This window comes from Alligator mississippiensis, chromosome 4 (assembly GCF_030867095.1).
Source record: "Alligator mississippiensis isolate rAllMis1 chromosome 4, rAllMis1, whole genome shotgun sequence".
Taxonomy (NCBI): Eukaryota; Metazoa; Chordata; order Crocodylia; family Alligatoridae; genus Alligator; species Alligator mississippiensis.
Genome location: NC_081827.1, coordinates 10,823,156 through 10,840,715, shown reverse-complemented (window position 1 = coordinate 10,840,715; position 17,560 = coordinate 10,823,156). Strand labels below are relative to the sequence as shown.

The following is a 17,560-nucleotide window of genomic DNA, read 5'->3' as shown; positions in this document are numbered from 1 at the left end:
TGCACAACTAGATCAGCACGGTTGTATTTTATATTCGCTTTGCCCCGGAGTAAATGATTATGTGCATTTCAGAACAGGGTGGAATGGAGCCCAGTGGGCCTAATTCTGACTTGCTTCACAGAGATGTAAATCTTACTCGGCATTCATCCCAGCAAATGCATTGGAAGCACAATTAAGAATGACCCGGGGGTATGAATACCAGCTGGGAAGTTGCAAGTTGGATGAATTCAGTGGTTGCAGTGCATTCATCCACTGCCGCCCCCTGCGGCAAACCTCATTCATGTGCACATTTTTTGGGGGGGGGTTTCTGTGAACATTATTTTGGTGTAATGCTTCTATGAAGTCCACATGCATGCCTTGGTGTTGCCAGCCTGGATTCTCATGAGTCCCATGATGTTGGGAGGTCCTTGAAAAGACCTAGGTCTTGGAACTGAGAATTCCCTCTCTAATGTTAAAAGTAAGTCTCCAGCCTTGGTGCTGGTAAGGCAAAGCCCAAAATACAAACCACAAAGACCGAAAACACCACAAAGCCAATAAAAAGAACTCAACATTTATTATTTTTTTCTCATAAAGGTTGCCATTTTCAAACAAAGAGCGTGTTTTCAGGATGCTCAGGGCCAACCTTCCCCACACTTGCTATGCTATCCTGTGCGTGCCATTAGAGCCCTCCTTCTGCAGGGAGGTCCACCCATTTCTTGGAGGCACAGGGCTCTGTGCAGGCAATGCTTGCTCCGGCCTCTGGATGTGCAGAGTCTTGAAGGTTATCGCTATACAGGGAGCTGGGGTAAAGCAGCAATTGCTAGCGCAAAACATAAGGGAAGCCTGTTACCGCACAAGATTCCCCAAAAGGTGTTGGGGCCTATAGGCCAAAGGACTTCGGCATCCAATTGTTGTCTGTGCCTTGAAAAGCACCTCCCTAAATGGCTAATGTTATCATGGTTACCTTGGTTATCCTAGGAGATTAAACCTAAGATCTCCAAAGACAGAAACATAAGCTTCTACAGTGGAAGTGGTGGCATTGGCAGCAGCCAGGTCCTAGCACCAGCCCACCGAGGACTCACGTTGGGTCATACTAGCCCTCTGCTAAAAAAATCATTGTTGACCACAGGTTTAAGGTAAAGGAGATCTTCCCCTGGTGAAGATCTGTTTGCGGCCGATGTGTCCTGTCTGTCCAGGGACGTGAAACACAACTGAACGGTGGGTTACTCTAGCGTGCACATCATTTATTTAATGGCCACAACCGTCGCATTGGCTGGAGCCATGAGTGGGAAGAGACACGATATTGGCCATGCCCATGGCAGCTATTGAAATACAATCATTGAAATGAAAAAGGAAAAGAATTCCCCGCCCCATCCAAAGCACAAAACACCTTAAGTCAACAGAATTTAATCTAGTTTATTCTCAAAAAAAGGAGGAAAAAATATGAAAACAAAACAAAAAAAAAAAGCAGGTCTTATCACTAGCAGTAAGTAAATTTGTACAACCATTCAGTCTGTATAATAGGATGAAATAAATCTACATCTTTCTTATTTTGGTGCTTTGAATTATACATACAAACAACAATTACAGGAACGTGTTCACAATGCATATAGGCCTGGAAAATGGCTATCTGAAAACCTTCTTTGACATATCCGTATGTTAACACTGATTGCCCTGAAAACCATTAGTACTTCCTACGTAAAAAGGCCAGCTGCTTTGAATGAATGATCTGCCTACAGTTTTATTTAGTTAGTTAGTTAGTTAATGCATCCAACGTTTGGAGCCAGCCATCGACAGAAGACGAGGCTAGCGGTTTTTGTCCATTTGCTCATTAGACCCAATTCTTCTTAGTCCGTTACCTTAAAATGTCCTCCCCGTCCTCTTTTTAACATGTTTTGTCTCTTGGAGTCCTTCATGCCCTTCTTTACAGCTACCCAGATGCAATAAAGTCTTCCTCAAATGTACAGTATTTCTTACAATATAAGTTATATGCAATGTTCAGCATTTTTTTCACAGCACTAGAAACCCTGTTCAGTAGGGAATGTGAGTCTGAATGGCTTATTCACAAATGGGATCCAGATTCAGTGGTTAAGAATACATAGACACCATAGTGAGCTCCTTTAAAAAGTGGCAAGCATCACCTTTTTTATTTTCTTTTTTTGTTTGTTTTTGTGGGGTTTTTTGTTTTTCTTTTTTTGCTTTTACGCCTTCAAATCACCCTTTTTTTTCTCTTCCGTTTTGTTTTTTTGCGGGGGAGGGGGGCGGGGGGGGGCTTCCGAATCGATAAACCGCGTGCCTGCAAAAATGCAAGTATATAAAGTAAATCTCATTTTGAGACCTTAAGCATTTAGCAGGGAAGTGTCTCTCTAACCCATGGCAGTGACCATACTGGAAGGATGGTGAGGTCCGAAAGAGAGGCTGGATGGCGGATGCATCGGTGTCGGTGTTGTCAGCATGTGGCTAGAGTGACTGAAGGGTGAAATGTGGCTGATGGAAGACATGTGTCTCGAGAGGGCGGCGGGATTGAAGGAGCTGCTCTTGGGGAAGTCTTCAAGGTTGTCGTGGACCTTTTTGCACTTTTTGGATTTGCTAGACATTTTTCGGTTTCGGGTCTGAATTCCTTCCTTCTTCATAGTCAGGGGTCTGTTAATCTAAACAAAAACCAATTATTTTTTTTTTGCTTCCATCCCGTCTCCCCAAATTACCACGGCAGCGACTCGCCGACGCATCGCCAGCCCTTGGAAATGACTCGTGAAATTCCAAACCCGAGCAAGGCTTTTGGAGGGGACAAAACAAGCAAACAAACAAACGGAGCTGGTAGGGTTTCATGCTTGCAAAGAGCGATTTAGTAGCTTAGAGTAACCAAAAGGTTTCAGTTACCGTGTTCCAGTACACTCGGTAATCGGAGTGCGGTTGTGAAACAAGCTGGTCCCTATCACCACGGAAGATTCCTTCAAGAAACTGTCTCGCCCCCAGAGGCCTCTTGATAAAGCAAAATCTTAAATCATTAAAGCTAATGGCCCAAGACATGGTTAAATTTCAATCTTGTCTGCAAAGGACCTAAAAAATATTCTTGCCACTCAGACAAGAGCAGGGCAAATTTGGCAAAACACAGAGCAAACCAATGTGTTGTGCTCTACTCTTTTTTTTTTTAAGCTCTTACTATGAACTGGCCTGCATGTGGGCTTCCTTTTCGGGTTGATTTTTCTGTGGTCATTTGCACGATGTGAATTTTGCTGGCAGGAAGCAAATTGCAAATTCACTTTTGTATGGCTGCATTCGTATTGCATTTCAGGCACGAAGATTTGCACCAGAATTCATGTATCCGATCAGGGAAAAGAAACAGTGGCAGGTGACTTAACTCACTTCAAATACCAATGTTATATATTTATTGAATAATGACTAAAACTCATTCCCGGTCAGAGTTCAAGCATCATGCATACGTGTCAGTTAAGTGCCACAAAGGTCTTAAAGCCCAGGTTTTAAAAGCATTTAGCTGTCTAATTCCCATAAATACCTGTACAAATCTAGACTTCAGATCTTAAATGGGACATGAAGTGACATGCAGAACCTGTGCTGCCCTCTCTGCACAGTAGAAAATATCAGCCATACCAAATTTAATCCATCCACACAGCTCATCAAAAGGCCCCTGATACTAATCAATCCCTTCCTTTAATAACAAATTTGAGGAAATCGCACCCTGCATGTGGGAAAGAGGCTATGGAGGCCTGATAAATCGTCCACTGTGAGCTGTGCTTTCAATGGCAATACACAGTGGTGTGATTATATTGGTCCTGCAGTGTCTTGAATAAATTCTTTCATTCATATGTTTCTAAATCGGTGGGAAAAATTCACACCATTGTTTCAGCCTGCAGCAAAGCTCACCTCTCTCACTTTCAGGTTATTGCTTCACTGTAGCGTATGAGTCACTAAGGAATTTCTTTTCGCAATACCCCAGTGAATAAGGTAGGGCAAATATTTTCTCCATCTCAGTGATAGGAAACCAAAGCAGCAAGAGAGTATTAAGTGACTTGGCCCAGATCAAAGAGGAAGCCAGTGGCAGAGTTAGAAAAAAGAATTTAGGTTTTGCTGTCTCGGCCCAGTATCTTTAACCACAAGATCCTCTCTCTTCTCACCTTCATTTTGGTGCACTGGAGCCTTTCACTTTCAGGTCACTGGCTCTAATGCAACCCGAAGTGGGTGTACTTGATTTTTTTTACCATCTGATGGTCTATTTTGAATGAATCAAAGATGTCCCTCCAGTTCTTAGTGAAGCAGAATTCACATAACTACTGGCAGCCTCATTAACAGGCTAAACTGCAAAGGCTGGGACAGATTGAGCACGGTGTCAACTGCCTGCTCAGTCTTAAGGACAATTAAGCATGAAGGGAATTCACGTTGTGGCCTGGGCGGCTTGAACCGCTGCCCATCCGGCCCATCATCTCAGTTCTGCATCTATCACAATCACAGGAACGCATGGCCCCGCTCCTCCCAGGAAAGCAGGACTACAGCTGGCGTGCACACATGCAGAAGATCATATGCGGTAGGATAGCAAGTGCCATGAACATGTGTTCTCAGCAACACAGCAGGAGGAGATATCTGTACGATCACAGCAGTATGACAGAAAGAATTTTTGCTTTCTGTTGACTTAAAAGTATAGATGCAGCGTAATTGAAAGGTCACCATCAAAATCGAATCCATGGGCTTTCCTGTTTCCACTGCACGTAACTATGAGGCCCGGAGGGAAGGCCTTTTCAATGAAAACACTTACAAGAAGAACGATAAACACATGCTAAGTAATAAATTAAACAAGCCAAACACACATATATGAAAAGCATTAATTTCAGATGGATCCAATTAATTACGGGCAGTCCAGCAAGGAAATGTGTTCTTTATTTGATCGTATGCAAAATACTAAGGCTTCTACTCTTGGGACCCACAGCTCCGATGCAGCAGAGCTTCTGACTTTTTCAAAATAAGAGCCCACAGTTTTACCTCTTGAAATGAATAGCGACTGAATTGTGTGAGCCCAATCCTTTGCCAGGCTGAGTGCCTCCTGCGAGATCCTGAACACCCACAGCTAGCACTGCAGTCAAGCAAACCTCATGTCTAGGGAGTATTGCTTGCAAGTTCAGTGTGTGAAGATCACCCCCAAATGCCTCTGACACAACAGATAGCCTACACGGGATAGTCTTACATAGTCGCATAGCCTATATAAGACAGTCTGATCCTACTCCAGTTGAAGACAAAGGATTTTTTGCCATTGGTCCCAGTGGTGGTCTGTCATTGCTAGCAGGTTTATCCCTTAGACAGGCCATTATAATGCTTAATTACTGGTAATCTTCAGGATTTCCTGTACCCTAGAAAGCACATTGGGATCCTACTGAATAAGGGTCAATCTATAAATGTAAAAAACTAGTCATCCTTAATAGTATTGCTAATGGAGCCTGGTCCTGTTGATGTCAATGGCAGCTTTGCTGGTGACTTCAACAGAAAAAGGAAAAGGCCCCTCACCCAAAGCTATTATCACTACTAATACTCCACTTACTATTGAGTTTGCTTTACCTGTAGGGATCTACTGACGCCTTAAAGAAAACTGACAACTATAAGCATGACCAGAAGGGAACACCCTTGATATCATTCCCTCTGCAACATTAAATGGGACCTATCCTGCCAAGGTGGACATGATATCAATGGGAGCTGTGCCTACAGGTGTGGGAACCAAAAGTCTCTAGCAAGAAAAAGCCCTGAACCAATGTGCTGAACTGAATAGAAAGACAAAAATGAGGGGGAGGGGAAATGAAAAGGCAATGACTGACGCAAAATGGACTTCATATATTTGATCTATTGTATTCCGGGATTATTCGTTACGGACCCTTGCCCTAAACAATATTGAATGTCTCTTTTCAGGGGTTGGGGGCCTTAAATTCACCTTTCTGGACATAGCTATCACTTCCTTAAGCTAGGCTTTATCGAACGAGATCCAGCGTTCCCTTAACAAGGCAGACTAGGTACTATGGAAATACAAAGTGGCAGATATTCATCCCATGTAAACTGCTGCAGTTCCATCAACTTCGGTGGAGCAATAGTGATTTACACCCCTGAGGTTTTCCTGTAAATCTATTCCCCTCCAAGGGGAAGCGTGTCTACCTGCAGTATCCAAGCCCCCTCTATACCAGCGCATTGATCAAAGGATTCGTCTGGCACCGTTCACAAAGTGAGTTAGCACAACCTTATTGACCGTGCCTCCCAGACAGACAGCAAATGAGGGGGCCACAGCTTGAAGGCAACTCAACAAAATGTATGATGCTTGACAGAGAATGGCGGAAATCTCTCACCACACTTGACGATACCTTTTAACTCTCTGTTCCTCCGCACGTCTATACCTGCTGTCACAACACCTTTCTCTCCCTTGAATTTTCTAATCTCTCCAATCTTTGGAGTTCATCGCCGCCTTTGTAGACAAGGACTGTAATGCTACGCGGGTGAGAGACCGACAGAAATAAACAGCACCCTGACTCTCTCTCTTAGTCAAGTCTCTTTAAATCAATCAGCAAGTGATGTTTGTGAGGGTAAAGCAATGCTTTGGTGAACTGGCTCACCGGCATCCCCCACTTTCCCAGCACAGCAGCCACTTAGTGTCATCTACGGTGGGAGAAAGAGGTTCTTGTTAATTTAAGGACAGATTCTAATACCCTTTCTTACACTGAATCATTTCATACTTCACTAGTTATCCCATTTAAGTCAATGGATTCACTTGTAACTAAGATATTACTTGACTGAAGTGAGAGTATCAAAATCTGGACTCTACTGTAGTCTCTACAAGGGGTGGTGTTATCAGCTGAAGGCACATTTGGGCAACGTGAAAGGGGCTTCCAATCTGCTTGGCACGGGACACCTGGCACAGGGCATAAACTTCACAGCTGGATCTGAGCTGCCCAAAAACTGGGACCTGGGGTTTATACTCAGACCCATCTCTATACACAACTTCCCGGTGAAAAGGTAAGAGGTGAGTGAGCCTCAAAAAGACAGGTTGGGATACAGACCCAGATGCTCAGAAACTGCCAAATGTCTCGTGTCTGCGCAACTGAACTGAAAGCTCTGTAAGGGCAAGTTGTCTTCTGAAATCTCTCATCCTCCTGGCTGCCTCTTGGACTGGAAATATCAAAAAAAGGACCTTTCCTATGATATATCAGCGGTTCCCCTGTTAGGGTATAATCCCACTCTCCTTGGAGGCAACGCAGCATTTTCCTTGATGTCACTGGGACGAGAACAGGGCTGTTAACTGATCACGTAGGAACCACAGAGCGTAGACAGGTGTGAAAACTGAAAGCGGTGGGGAAGTTAACCAAACGTTTTTTTTTTTCAAGCAAGATGCCTGTCACAGCGTAGGCAAAGACTCTGGTTCAATACACATACAAAATATATATATATAACCTGTTTGTTCATCCTTAAAAAAGGAGCCAGCTTGAAAGATTAAATGGAAAGGATGAAAATGAAGATCAGACTGATAGCCTTGGCTAAACCCATGTAACCCTAGCAAGCTTTGATGGGTTTGTGTGGGTGTACATGAGGGCAAAATGTAGTCCAATATTTCTAAATGAAACATCAAGCAAACGACCACTAAAAAAAAAAAAACCTGACATCAAAGCAAAGAAATTGAAAGTCTTTTCCTTCTTCTGACATTATAATTATTCTAATGCTATGTATGGAATGAAAGTAACAGTGGGAGCCTTAAGACTCCTTTATTATTATTATTCTTCACTATAACTCTTTTCAGCTCCCTTTAGCTCTTTCCTTAGGGCACCTATCCTTGGTTCATGGGAGCTGTCTTTGCATGGAGCTATTAGATTAAATCTACCAGACATTTCATTTCATTTCTCTTTCCCTTCCATGAACGAGGCTTTATAAAATTAACATTACAGGCTCCCTAGTCCACTAACTAAATCATGTTCTCTTCAGTTTAGGAATCACTTGTGTCATGTAGGGCAAAAAAATCAAGAGAGCGAGAGAAATAAATAACCATCTGGGGGCTGAAGCAGTGAGGAAAGCGGTGAAGGAACAAGCAAGATCTAAATAATGCCTGGCAGGTCTTGGGTTTTTTCCAAAGTTCTTGTTTTCTTGAGAGACTGGACTAGGCATACAAAGCATATCAGGTTGCAACCCAACATGTTGTATTTTCCAATGCGCAGGGTCCAATAAGAGGTGGATATTATCTCTCTCCGCTGATAAACTCCTCCTTTCTTGGCTTGCGCACGGTGCAGCTCTAATGTTACCAATGGAAGGTCCTGTTTTAGAGCACTCCAAACCAGGCCTCTTACATCAATTGTACTTTAATTTTATTTGGAGGGGGTCTGGTTCCTTAACCCAGCAAACGGCCTGACCCCAAGAGGTCTCCCAAGGAGACCAAAGGGTGTTCAGAATCTCTCAGGATTGGGGCCCGTTTAATCAGGGAGGATGTTGCAACGCGTGCAATCGCAATGCAAAGCGCCATCCAAGTGATACAGTTCGACTTACATTGTGCAGCTTGTAGTAGAGCCCACAGGCATTGCAGACGGGGTCGCCGTTGGCGTTTCTCCTCCACAGAGTAGTAGTGGTGGTCTGACAGTTTGCACAGGATGTGCCTGCTCTTCTCGCTGCAGACTAAAGCAGGGTTGGAGAGAAAAGCACCCGGATTAAAATGACGCAATCAGCCAAATCCCGAGGCAGAGAACACTGACCGCCCCAAACTGACACATGGCAATAAATGACTCCAGAAATTAGCTTGTGAGAACAAAAGAATAATCCTGAAAATCCCCACGGTGCCTTAATGCCAAACTCTATAGGAGATGAACCAGGTGCCCAAGGGCATCCAAAGGTAGGCGCTAAGACTCATGTAGGGCTCAAGCAAATTGGCAGCCCCTTTCAGAGGGGACAAGGATCGCTCTTAAATAATGTCATGCCATTCCCTCTTCTTCCACACGCTCAGGGCCTGATTCTGACTTTGCATCCTAAGCCAACAAGCAAAGGACTCAATGGAAAGATGAGCACTGACTTCAGGACACGTTGGATTAGACTTTACTGGATATGCCAAGTGTGGCCTCCACTGGGGGTGTTGAAAATGGAAAGACTGCAGATTCAGACCCACTCCTGTATCTGTAGGTACCTTGAAGCTCATGGATCCACCAATGTCAGGACTGCACTTACTATTGCCAGCCAGAGTGACAGCATCTGCCATTGTGATCACATCATTTAAACCAAACTTTTAGACACAGTTGAGTATGATTTACAGCCTTGAATTCAGAATGTGGAACTTTACGTCAAACCACGTAGCAAAGGGCATTCGCAGAGCCTTCCTTGTTCCCTATGTAAATCTTCCCAGACATCTGGCAACTTCCTGACACTGTGCATTCCTAGCAAGGTTTGTCATGAACAGCCACCGCTTAACCCCACTCCATCCCTCCCATGCAGAAAATATAACGTCCCTAAACTTTACTGTGGATGGGGCTGTCAAACCAGACCTTTTAATGCCGCACAGTTCTGTCCGCCCTTCATGAACACTAAATAGGGCCTGAGCTCTGTTTCCACCCCTCTTCACTGGCTTCCATTGGGTCGCATGTATGCTTAAAGTTAAGCATGTGCTTAAGTAATTTGCTGATTTACCAAGGGTAATTCTTGGCACCTTGAAGAACAGAGTCTAATTCCCTTTGTGCTCCAAACCGCCCCATGACAACCTGCTGTATACTGAGGCACACACAATGTAAAAAACCACCAAGTCTTTAGACACAGTACAGCAAATCCAGACTACAAACATAAATGTAAGGGGCACTGTCAGCATTAGCATTATGCTGCCTGGCTTTTGTTAGGCCCACTCACAACATTAATAATAATTAACTCTTAGGGAAGGGAATGGGGCTGGTTTTGTTCATACAGATCTGCAGTTTGATTCTTTAGCCCAGAGAAAATCTACCCCATGCCTGCATTAACCTGCTGGGAAATCTCTCTATGATCTGATGCAGAGATCTGGTGCAGTAGGAGTGTATCTAGGCTGCAGGGATTAGGTCCTAGCTATGTAGGCCCAATAGGCAAGTTGTGCAGCAATACAAGAATCATTTTAGCCTTGTTTGTGTTTTAATGGCAAAGACAAAGGCTAGGCCCAGACATTCAAAAAGCCTGAGGCGGGATCGATCTAAGTTACGTGGTTTTCTGTAAGCAGAACGGTTTAGATCAGTAGCGAACAGAGCACACATTTGCCCTTTGGTGGGGGGCAGGCGAATCTTAGGCTGGGCCGGGCCATTTTTAAATCAGTCTGTGTGTGCCGAACTTCTGTTCTGTCACAGGTACAGACCAGTTTCCAGTCACTTACACCAATAAAAGTGTAATGTCTGTACCTGGCCTACGTGTGTGTCTGTAGCTGAAAACAGGGAAAAACCCCTGAGTGAAATACTGCTCCCAGGGATTTTGAAAGGCCTGATTCTGTTCATTGAATATGATCAGGATCCAATTTAGGGACCTGATCTCAAGCACTGGAAAGACAACAGGCTGTAAATTGAGCCCAGACCACGCGAAAAATAATTGCAAATGTCATATTTTCCGCCTACTTGAAGCCACCCAAAAAAAAAAAAATGCAAGTCAAGGCAGGTGACAAAAGTCAGTCAGTCAGTGATTATCATCAAGAGAGATATTATCTTATTGTTATATATTGTTTCACTGCTCCCAGGGGGTGTTCTAGGATAGCAAGGACGCAACACCCTGCTGCGCGCAGCTAACTTTTGAAACCTGGCCATCCTTCTTAGCCCATCACGCATGATTTTCCAGTGCAAAATATCCACTGCCAACACTACATATGGATTTAAAGGATTATGGTCTGTAAATGCATGCTTGCTAGGAAGAGGGAATATATATATGTGTGTGTGTGTGTGTGTGTGTGCGTGCGTGCATGTGTATGTGCATGTGTACTACTCACACCTTGATCCTAATCTTGGAAACTTAGCCCTGGAAACACTTTCGGCCCATGTGCAACACCAAGTATGTGAGTAATGTCCTTGAAATCAACAGGACCAGACATGTGCTTATAGTTAAGCATGTGCATAAGCATTTACAGGATCTAGGTCTGCAATTGGGCTGAGAGCAGCTTCTGCATATTCAGCTCTCACGGACTTCCATGGACCCTCCAGGAACGGAACAGCAACGGGAGCAAGACTTTCAATGGGAGTTTTTGTTCTGAACAGACAGGAAGGATCAGGCCTGTGGGGATTTCTAAAAACCAGTGATATTTGACTCAGCCCACACAAAAGGAAATGTCTCCTTTGGAGACATTTGGAGGGTTGGTGCGATCTGTGGCTGCCGTTCACAGTAACTCCATACACGACGCATGTAGTTGAAAGGCCAGAAAAAGAAGAGAGAGAAGGCTTGCATAATTAGCACTTTTTTAAAAACAACGAAACAGCTAAACTGCCCGTTCAGAAGAATAAATCACTAAATTCACCATGCCACCTAAAACCTTCTCCCCTCATTGGAGTTTGCATGTGATTCTCAGGCTGGGTCGTCTCAGAGCACATATCCACAGAAGAGGATACGATCCTTTGGTCGAGGGCTGTATCTTTCATGATGCGCCTTCCTGTACCGACAACACCATCGTTGCTCAGGAAACAATGCATAATTACACTGCTGTACAAAGCGGGGTTGAAATGAAACTGTCCTGAGGGGGCCTGGTGGTCAGTGAAACCAATCACAGGCCCAGCCCTCCGCAGATGGATATAGCAGGACTGCACACCCCGGTGCATGGTGCCCTCTTTTAGGATCCAGGGGCTCTGGGCCTGTAGGTAGGTGCAGAAGCAGGAGCTGCATGTCAAGCATGGGCTGAAGTGCATGGATTTCTGTGGGAGCAGCCTATCTAAATTGGAGAGTGTTTCTGGATCTGGGTCCAGGAGGGGTATTCAGAAAGCTATGTTCTAAAATTAGATTGGACATGCAAATATTGAATAAAGGCCTGCTGAGGAATTGACAGTAATCCTTCTAAAAATATCATGCCTGGCTCTGAAACACAAAGCTTCCAACATGCACCAGGGCATGCGGGGACAAATAAAACTCAGGGGTATTATCCACTCCTTCTGATGTCACGATATAACTCCCATTGCCTTCCAAGCAACCAGGAGCAGGTCCCAAATTAGTTCTAGATATTACAAGTGGAGTACGAGCTTACTGTATGCCAGGGCAGCAGACCCAAATCCTCCCTGGCAGAACAAGTAATACCCTGCATTTATAGTGCATCCCCTGCGTAATTCTCTCAAAGAGCTTTACATTCATTAAGGAATCAAGGTTCACCACCGCCCCCCCTGTGGACCGAGGTAGATCTCTTTGGAGCCTTTTGGCCTACTGATGTGAAGGACCCCATCCAACTCGTCTAAATGGAGCCAATGCAAAGACAGGCATTCACTTCAACGAGCGTTGGGCTGGGTCTGCACAACTTGATCAAAGCCGGTCACAGTCTTCTCCGTGGCTTCAGCGAGCTTTGGATCAGACCCTGTGAAACCAGCCCAAGGTCACATGCGAAGCTTGTGGCAGAGAAGTAACAACACCCTCGAACCCCCATCTAGCCCACCATCCTGTGTCTTAACCACACTCCCAGCCTGTCTGCTTTCTCCCTCCGTTCAAAAGTCAAGACAGATCAAGTCAAGCCATAGACTCCTTTTTTTTATAGGCATCTAATGACATGCAAATAAAATTCACGGCTCTGTTGACTCCTGACTTTGTGGGGCAGTTTAGCAAAACAAATGTGGTATCAAATAGAGCAGAGCACTCCCTTTTTTCACTTTCTATAGAAAAGAAAAGGGTGAAAATCTAGAAATCTGGCATTTAAATGTTACAGTCTGTCTTCAACCAGGAGGGACTTTCTGTTGGGGAGTTGCTTCACTTTGAAGGCATAAAACAGGACATTTTCTTAAAGGAAAAGCCTCTCTCTCTCTCTATTAAGAACACTTTTGGGGTTGTTTTTTTTTTAACAAATTCATTCATTTACACAAGTGCCAGGCTGGGGCTGATTCAGAGAATTCTTTCCCGGTGTCATCACACTCGTTTGGAGCAAATCACCTTACAGCTGCCACTTCTTGCTTGCCTACATTCAAGCCCTGTCCTATTTGGGTTGGAGAAGAGTTGCTGTTTATGAGTTATCTCCAGGGCTCAGCTGTCTGGCAGCATGGTCCTAGGAAGTTAACTTTGCACATAAAAAGAGAAAAAGGGTGGGGGGGTGCATGTGCATTTATGCGTGCACATGTGCATGTGTGTAAGGCAGGAGGACGGGAGGGGAAAGGGACAGAGCTGCCCAAACTCAAAATCCAACCAGCACTTCCCTCCCTAGAAAGCCACTGCTTTCTCCTTTCTAACCAGGGTATGAAAGATGAGACTAAATTAACTAGGATCAACGTTTTCTTTTCAAGGGAAAGGTCACCGAAACGAGCAGGGCCGTTCTGCCCTGCCTAGTGGTTGCTTGGAAAGGGTCGGAGGAGCTCGAAGAAAACACCCCGCGTCCTTCTCCACAACTCCCCGTCCAAGCGAAAGCAACTGCAGCAACCACAATGCTCCTTGCCACGAGGCCCTTCTCTGCCTACCATGGGCCTGCCCCCGAAAAGAAACCTCCTGACTGGGCTAAACTTTATATATATGAATAGTTCCATTCAGTGCATCAAGCGCGCTGCAATCAATGGCCTAATGCTCCAGGATCAAAGTTAAGCGTGTAGACAAAACTTTGCGGGATCAGAGCCTTGGAGGGAACTGCATTATTTTGTCTGCCGGCTCCGTTCGCAAACTCCTCGGGGACTACGATCTGCTCTTCCCCGCTCTTTCAACAGCGCCCGGCATTCCTGTCAGCATTTTTAACAATGAAGCAACCCAGTCCGCGACTCCAAACGTTCAATCACTCCCTAGACAGGGCACATATCTCTCCCCACCACCCCCCCCACCATCACTTGATAGATTTTTCCCCTTGTGGTTTACATGATTATTTGCCAGCGATACTTCAGCGCATTTATGAGCCATGTCCTCGGCTTCCAGATTGCTTTGCGGCTTCTAGGGAAATTCACAAATAGATCACCGGGGACCCCGTACATGCTGCCTGCGGCTGCTACAGCCACAGGGCCTGAAACCATTAGTTATTATGGCGCTGCGTTCATCGAATCCCCCAATCCTGTGCAGTCGTACACATGCTTTGCACACTCGCCGTTCAAAGCTTTGCTCAGCTTTGCACTCTCGCCGTTCAGTGGGATTACTCACAGGGACCAATATGCCGGTGCCCTGCACCTTCCACCCTTATCTACATCAAGGCTAGGTGACTACAAGCTCCCATCATGACAGGGCTGACAGCAACGTGTGCCCACGTCATTCAGCTCCAGATGACTGTACACGGCGCAAGGCAACAGAGAGCAAGGACCAAAATACAGCTCCGGTGTCTCCCTTTGTAGGACCGAGGCATCATTTCTGCCTGGTCCCCAGTGACCCGTTATCAAAGGGGAGTGAAATCAGCAGGGAAGTAGTTTTGAAGGGGAAGAAGGACCAGATCAATCTTGGCCTTCTCCTAAAATCCTGCACCCATCCTCGGTGGGCAGGAAGATCACACATTCCCCACCCTCCCAAGAAGGGATCCCAATTTTTTTCCATAAATAGGCTTTAAGATCGACGCATTCCCACCCCCACCCCCATTTGAATGAGAACTCTTGGCTGGTTCCTTTAAGCAACTCTTAAAATAAAGCCTGGATTTTTTACAGGCATTGGAGGGGGGAGAAGAGCAGTGTTAGATAACTTAACAGGCCCAGGCAAGGGCTGGGAGGTGACACCCCCTCTGCAGGACAGTGAGGCGTCCTTCGCCTGCCTTGCCTGGATCTCCCCAGAGAGGGCTGAGGGTGGGGAGCAGAGCCTGGTGCTGGACCCGCCGGCGGAGCAGACTTACCAGCCTTCTCTTGGGCTTGATCAGGGGCCGGTTCTGCCCATTCATTTTATGGTAGAGCCCGCAGGCATTGCACAGATAGTGCCCGGTGCCGTCTCTCCGCCACAGGGGGGTTGAGGTAGCCCCGCAGTTTACGCACTCCCTGCCTTCTGGAAACAAGAGAGCACCGGGATTACTTCAGAAAAGTGGCCAGCCTCACCCAATGCCAGTGTGGTGGGACCCAATCCTGCCTTCTAGGACCTTGATTCTTCCTCCTAGAGCCCTGATCCTGCCTCCAAGGGCCCCAATCCTGCCTTGTAGGGCCCCTGTCCTGCCTCCTAGGGACCCAGTGCAGCCTTCAAGGGATCTCTCATCAGGGCAGACAGAATTGGGCTGTGGCGTGGAGTCAGTTCCCGCACCAAGCACAGGGTCTGATTCCTGCAGCTCCGCTCTGGGCTTTGCAATCAGCCTATCCCAACGGGGCAGAGGGTAGGGTAGGGATCATAGGCACCAGACCCCAATCCTGCTTTCCCCCACACTGCAGGGGCTGGAAGCAATGCAGCTGCCCTGGTGAGACTGGAGGTACTGGGGCACTCCCAGTTCAGCTCAGCCCAGCCCCCACCATAGCCAGGAAGGCAGATTGCAAACCGCAGTCCCAAACCCAGGAGCAAGGGGACAGCCTGGGGACAGGCTTGGAGGCACAGGGAGATTCACCCCCTCCACTGCAGGTCCCAGGCAGGAGCACAACCTCTCACTGGACTGATGGGCAATTAAACCAACCAGCCCAGCCCAGGGGCTGCCGCCATCCCTTAAACCCCCCTGATCAAGGGGCCTGATCAATATGCCCTGGCCAAGCAGGCCCCAGCCCCAGAGCGGGTGAGCCAGCTGGGCATCCCTCCCTCGCCCCCAGCCACTGGCCAGAGCTGAGAGTACTTCCCCTCCATCCCCCCTGCAGCAGCCTGGCCTGATCCCCACTAGCCCCAAGCTGGGATTTCCATACGAATGATCAGCTGGTCATAAGGCAAAGCAGTGGCTGCCCAGGGCATAGAGGGGAGGAGAATGGGAGATCTGTCAGGGATCTGTCAGGGATCTGGTGGCCAGGCACAGGGGATCTTGATTTTAAAGCATAGGGGTGCTGGAGGGAGAGGGGGCAGGGGGCTGGGAATGGAGCTAAATAAAAGAGATCCGGCTATACCCACACACGCACACACTTACAGATGCATGCAAGCACAGATATGCACATGTGTGCACACACGCAAACATGCACATACATATACATGCACACACATGCACATGTGAATACGCACACATATACACACATGCACCTGTATGCACTCTCACATACACAAGTGCACACATGCACACGTACGTACATATATACACACATGCACATGTACACATATACACGCACACCTATATATATACACACACGAGCACGCACATACACACATATGTGCGCACACATAGGGGTGCACGTGCACACGCATACATATGTGCGCATGCGCGCACACATAAACACATCACACACTCTCCGTCATATATGCACAGCCTGTCACAGACACACAAACGCATGCGCATACACATGTACGCACATACATACATCTATATAGACACATGTGCATGCACATGGGTGTGCATATGTGCACACATATATAGCCACACAAGCATACATGCATAAACTCATAGGCACACGCTCAGGCATGCAGACAGCCTGTCACACAGACACACGTGCATGCACGGTGGGGGATTGGGGGTGTTTTGCTCCCCCCACCCCGGTTGCAGAGCCAAGCCGTCCCGGGAGCCTCCTGCGCTGGGGAGGGACGGCAGCAGCCCGGCCGAGGGGCCCGATCCCGCCGGGGGTGGGCGGGCGGGCCGGGCCGGGCCGGGCTCACCGCATCCGGCCGCGGGGAAAGCTGCCGGCGCTGCGCGAACAATGCGACTGTCGCGTGCAGCCGCGCGGGGATAATGGGATCAGCCCGAGCGCGGCGGCGCGGCCCAGACGGCCCCCGCACCCACACACGCGCCCCGCCGTGCACACACAAGCACGCAGAGTGGTGCACACACACAAACACGCACACAGACACTGTCACACACGCCCCGTCGTGCCCACACAGCCCGCCCTGGACGGGCACAAACACGCACCATCACAGACGCACACCCCACAGTGTCACACACGCGCCGTCGTGTACGCGCAGCCCGCCCCCCTCACGTACACATCCACATCCACATCCCATCACAGACACCCTGAGACACCCGGTCCCGCGCGCACCATCGGACATACACACAAGCACAGGCCCACGCGTGCACAGTCACACGCTCCCCACCGTGCGCTCGCAGCGCGCCACATCCCCACACACACACACACACACACACAGGCTGTCACCAGCACACACACCATCGCAGACACGCACTCGGGCATGTACACAAACACACAGCCACACACTCACTGTCACGCACACACTCAGGCATACACATGCCAGCGCATAAGCACACCCTCCTGTACACACACGCACCCTCGACGGGGTTGCGGGGCAGGGGCGGGACACGCCGGGCCCGGCGCGGGGAGGCTGCGTCCCTCTGCCCCGGGGCCCCTCGGCCTGGGCCGTGCTCCGGGCCCGCCGGCCCTGCTCCCTGCTCCGCACCAGCGCCCCGGGGCCGGGAGGGACGGGGCGGGACGGGACG

At 47.7% G+C, this 17,560-nt stretch overlaps 1 protein-coding gene across 5 annotated transcripts in view; it reads right to left on the bottom strand.

Annotated features, from left to right (window-relative positions):
- Positions 1–1,375: 1,375 nt before the first annotated feature.
- GATA3 (GATA binding protein 3) overlaps positions 1,376–17,560 on the bottom strand; it is a 28,547-nt gene continuing 12,362 nt past the window's right edge. For 3 of the 5 annotated variants that reach the window (XM_019487587.2, XM_006268114.4, XM_014607510.3), the window contains 3 exons: positions 14,903–15,048; positions 8,497–8,622; positions 1,376–2,630 (listed from right to left, as the gene is read on the bottom strand). In XM_019487587.2, coding sequence (XP_019343132.1) covers positions 2,346–2,630; positions 8,497–8,622; positions 14,903–15,048 — 557 coding nt within the window. In that variant the 3' untranslated portion in view covers positions 1,376–2,345. The remainder of the gene's footprint in view (positions 2,631–8,496; positions 8,623–14,902; positions 15,049–17,560) is intronic. The other 2 variants (XM_014607511.3, XM_019487588.2) reach the window with 1 other exon arrangement.